A 3,711-nucleotide genomic window follows, 5' to 3' on the forward strand; every position below is an offset into this window, starting at 1 on the left:
CTGCTCCGAACCCGGCGCTCGCCCGTTACGGACCGCACGCGACCAACGCGCCGGCGCCCGCGCTCCGGGACCCACGGGAGGCCCCCTCGCGGCCTGCAGGGCCTGCGGAGACGTGGGTTCCCGAGCCCACGGCTGCTCCTGTTTCCCTTCAAGCTTTGGCTACCGGGAAGCTCGGGGCGGACTCACATCACGCCCGGTGCCCAGGTCCTCCTGCCCACGCCTCCCCCTGACGCTATTGTCTTCTCTGCTTATATTGACTTGAAGGGGAGGAAAGGCTCTAATAAAGTTCTAATAAGGTGAACTCCGGTAGGTAGAGACGCGGCTCAGCAGCTGCCCGAACGCAGGGCCATCTCCTGGACGTGACAGCTCAGCCCCGCTGACCCCCCTGTGCTGCCCAGGACACCATCGTCCCTGCCTGGCGTGGGGCTCTTGGCCAGCAGCTGAGAGCCGCCAGGGAAAGAGGCGGGGACCCAGGGGACCCAGGGGAGAGGCCGGGGTCTCGGCAGGGGCCTGTGTCACCCAGGGTGAGTAATCCCCACGGTTTCCATGTGATCAGAGGAGCACTCTGCAGAGTTAAGGAGCTCTGATCCCTCAGTGATGGCCCCACTTGGGGGATACGGGTCCCCTGGCCTCGGCTGGGCTCCCCCCAGTCCCAGATGGGGTGGAGTGCTGGTCCCCGAGTGGTCAAGTCCACCTTCCTCTGCGAAGCCTCCTCCTTACCACACTCCTCCCAGCCCCCACCTGGACCCCGAGCCTCCCCCAAGCCCGCTGTCACAGAGCAGGGGCCTCCCTGAGTGCTGGCCCACGCGGGCACGTCCAGTCATCTCCACTCCTCCGGGACACCCTCCTGTGGCCCCACGTACACCAAGGGTGCGTGTCCACGTGGGTGCACCATCCCCCTACCTTTCAGCAGAAGCTGGAACTCCTTCAGCAGCACTTCAGGTGGGATGATGGGGCCAGGTGGGCCCTGGGGACCGGGGGGCCCTGGGGGCCCAGGCAGACCAAGCTGGAAAGGAAGCTGAGCCGTGAGGACCTCTGAGCAGGCAAGGCGGGCCCCTGCTTTCACCCCTGGGGTGGAGGTCAGCCTCCGGGCCTCGGACGCCCCTGCGGAAGCAGTGAGGCTCTCTGAGTGTGAGCACTGGATTGTGCTGCAGGCCTAGGGCTGGCTGGGTGGTGGGGCCCCTGGCGACGGGGCTGGAAGCAGGCAGGGGAACCAAGTGGGGACACGGGGGTTCCTGGGTAGAGGGACACTGCAGGTCGGCCAAGCCCCCACTGGGCTCTCAGAGAGGCCACGCCGGGCTGGGGAGGATCCGAACACAGCAGCAAGCAAGTCCCCGGCGAGCAAGAGCGTGGGGGAGCCCGGCTTCGCTTGGCGTGGGGCCTGGTGGCTCCAAGGGGTGACAGTGAGGTGAGGCCATGGTGACAGCCCGGTGGCTCAGAACCCGGCACTCCAGTGTTGGCTGAGACCCCGGCCCTGGGCGGGCAGAGAAGCCCACGCCTGGTGTGAGCAACACAAACCTGGCCCGGAGCCCCCAACCCCAGGGGACAAAGGCAAGGTGCCAGGCCTCGGGCTGCGAGGAGTGAGAGTGGGAACCCACAGTTTCCAGGGGCCCCAGGCTCCCCACCTGCTGGGAACCAGAGAGCGTGTCACTCTAGCCTGACCGGAACCCTCCCCTACCCCCTCCCCGGCCAGCCCCGCCTCCCGCACTAGGATGCGGATGGGAGAGAAAGGGGGTCACTGATGGGGCTGCCTGCCCTTCTGGGGGTGCAGGGAAAATGACAGGAACAGGCCTCAAACTCGGGTCACCTGGGACCCCAGCTGGGCACTTTCTGTGCTCTCTGACCCCAGGCCAAGGGTGAGAGTCTGTCCTCGCTGGCCCTGCCCAGGGTGCACCGGGGGGCTGGCCAGGGTGCAAGGGGGTGATGGTGGGGCCGGATGCAGGGAGGGCCCGCAGGTGGAGACCCCTCGCTTAGCCACATGGCCCCCATGACACACAAGCNCACACACACACACACCCAGGACACGCACACGCTGCCGGGGCTCCTGTGCTCACCTTCAGTCTCTTGGCCTTGCCTCTGCCCCCCCTCTTGCTGTTGACGCCGCGGTCACTCTGTCTGACGAACAGCATCCAGGCGTCTCGGGGGTCGACGGGCCGGGCGCCCTCGGCCATGGGCTCCTGGAACACAGCCGGCGTCAGGCTGCTTTGCCTCCCGCGGCGCGTGCGCCCAGAGCAGACGGGACACTTTTCAGGACGTCACTGTGCACTGGACCGGCCTTCGGCACCCTCGGGGCCTGGTCCTCGGCAACACTGGTGTCCTCAAAGTCAGCAACGCGGCCCCCTGGCCCGAGCTTCCCGCCCTCCCGACACAGGGAGGGTGACCGGCCACACCGCAGGCTGGACTCTGGGGGAGAAGAGGACTTCGGCCATGGGGGCGGGGGTGCGGAGCCCTGCAGCAGGGGACAATCCTGGCATGGCCGGGCCACCTCTCCGGCCTCCCCCCACAGGGGCTGGGCTGGGGGAGACCAGCAACACTCCCAAGTGCTCGGGAGGAGGCAACTGTGCTCATCAGACCCCCCCACCCGTGCGGCCCCTGCTGGGGTCCAGGATGCCAGTGCCGGTGTCGGCGGCCATCAGGGAAACGGCAGCTTCCAGCACAGAACAGGACAGTTAGGAGGTGCGGTGGCCTAGCACTGATCTGCCATGTGACGCCACTCAGCTCCCTCAAGATCTCCAAAACAAGCACAGGGATGCTTCCAGACACACCCACTCCTGTGCACACTGCCTTCGGGCCAGTGCTGACACTGAGCAAAATTCCCCCGAGGCGCCTTTCACAGAGGCCTTTGGCTCATCAGTCAGTGGGCCTCAGGGTGTCTGGGCTCCAGGGGAAGCCACCAGCTGGGAAGGAAGTGCCCCAAGGGCACAGGTGACGTCACAAGCTAATACCAGTGGCTGACAGGAGGACCCAGGGTTTTAGCGCCGGCAGGCACCTGCCTCAGAGACCGAGCTGGCGGTCTCCTGGCCACTCCGCAGGGCCCGGGGCCTCCCTTCCGGAGGTGGCGTGCTGCGGTGGGGACACGGGGCCCCCCGTGTCACAGGAGCCTGGGGTTGGACACAGAAAGGGCTCCGAGTGCCCGGGGCCTCCGGGCGGCTTGCTGGGCGGTGGGCCGGCTCAGTGCTGTCCTACTGATGGCTCAGCGTGGACACAGGACCGGGTTCCACTTTACGGCCTCGCTCTGCCTTTGGCGGGAACGGGCCCCCAGAGGATTCCACACAGGCTGGACGGGGGCGCCAAGGTGACCCTCCCAGCTGGGCCATGGACTCCCAGCTGGACTCGGACCCCAGTTTGGCTTCAGGGGAGCAGACACAGGCGGCGGTGTGTCAGCCTGGGGCGGGGGGGGGGGGGGGGGGCNCAGCTTCGAGGGGCTCTCGGAAAGGAGGCGGGGAGCCTCTGGGCCCACGTGGGCCCCACAAAGAGAGGCCAGAACCCCTCCGGGGAGCACCCAGGCGTCGTGCTTCCCGGTGACTGTATCCTGACATCTGGCCACCCTCCCCCAGAAACTGTGGCCCATTGTCTGGGTGGGGTTGGCCTTCCTGGCTACCAGCAGTGGGAGGACTTCGAGGAGCTCCTCCCAGGGAGCCCTGGGGCTGGCTGCCACCCCCGCCCTCTTAGGAGGAGGTGGCCTTGGCCTTGATGGCTCTAATGTAAGCC

At 67.2% G+C, this 3,711-nt stretch overlaps 1 protein-coding gene across 1 annotated transcript in view; it reads right to left on the reverse strand.

Moving 5' to 3' along the window:
• The window catches only part of ERFE (erythroferrone), a 7,045-nt gene that overhangs the window by 1,931 nt on the left and 1,403 nt on the right, over window positions 1–3,711 (reverse strand). Inside the window, exons 3-5 of the mRNA XM_077758358.1 lie at window positions 2,055–2,177; window positions 904–1,006; window positions 30–102 (exon numbers count right to left, since the gene is read on the reverse strand). Coding sequence (XP_077614484.1) covers window positions 30–102; window positions 904–1,006; window positions 2,055–2,177 — 299 coding nt within the window. The remainder of the gene's footprint in view (window positions 1–29; window positions 103–903; window positions 1,007–2,054; window positions 2,178–3,711) is intronic.

The sequence above is a fragment of the Crocuta crocuta genome, unplaced genomic scaffold (genome assembly GCF_008692635.1).
Source record: "Crocuta crocuta isolate KB4526 unplaced genomic scaffold, BGI_CrCroc_1.0 scaffold290, whole genome shotgun sequence".
Taxonomy (NCBI): Eukaryota; Metazoa; Chordata; class Mammalia; order Carnivora; family Hyaenidae; genus Crocuta; species Crocuta crocuta.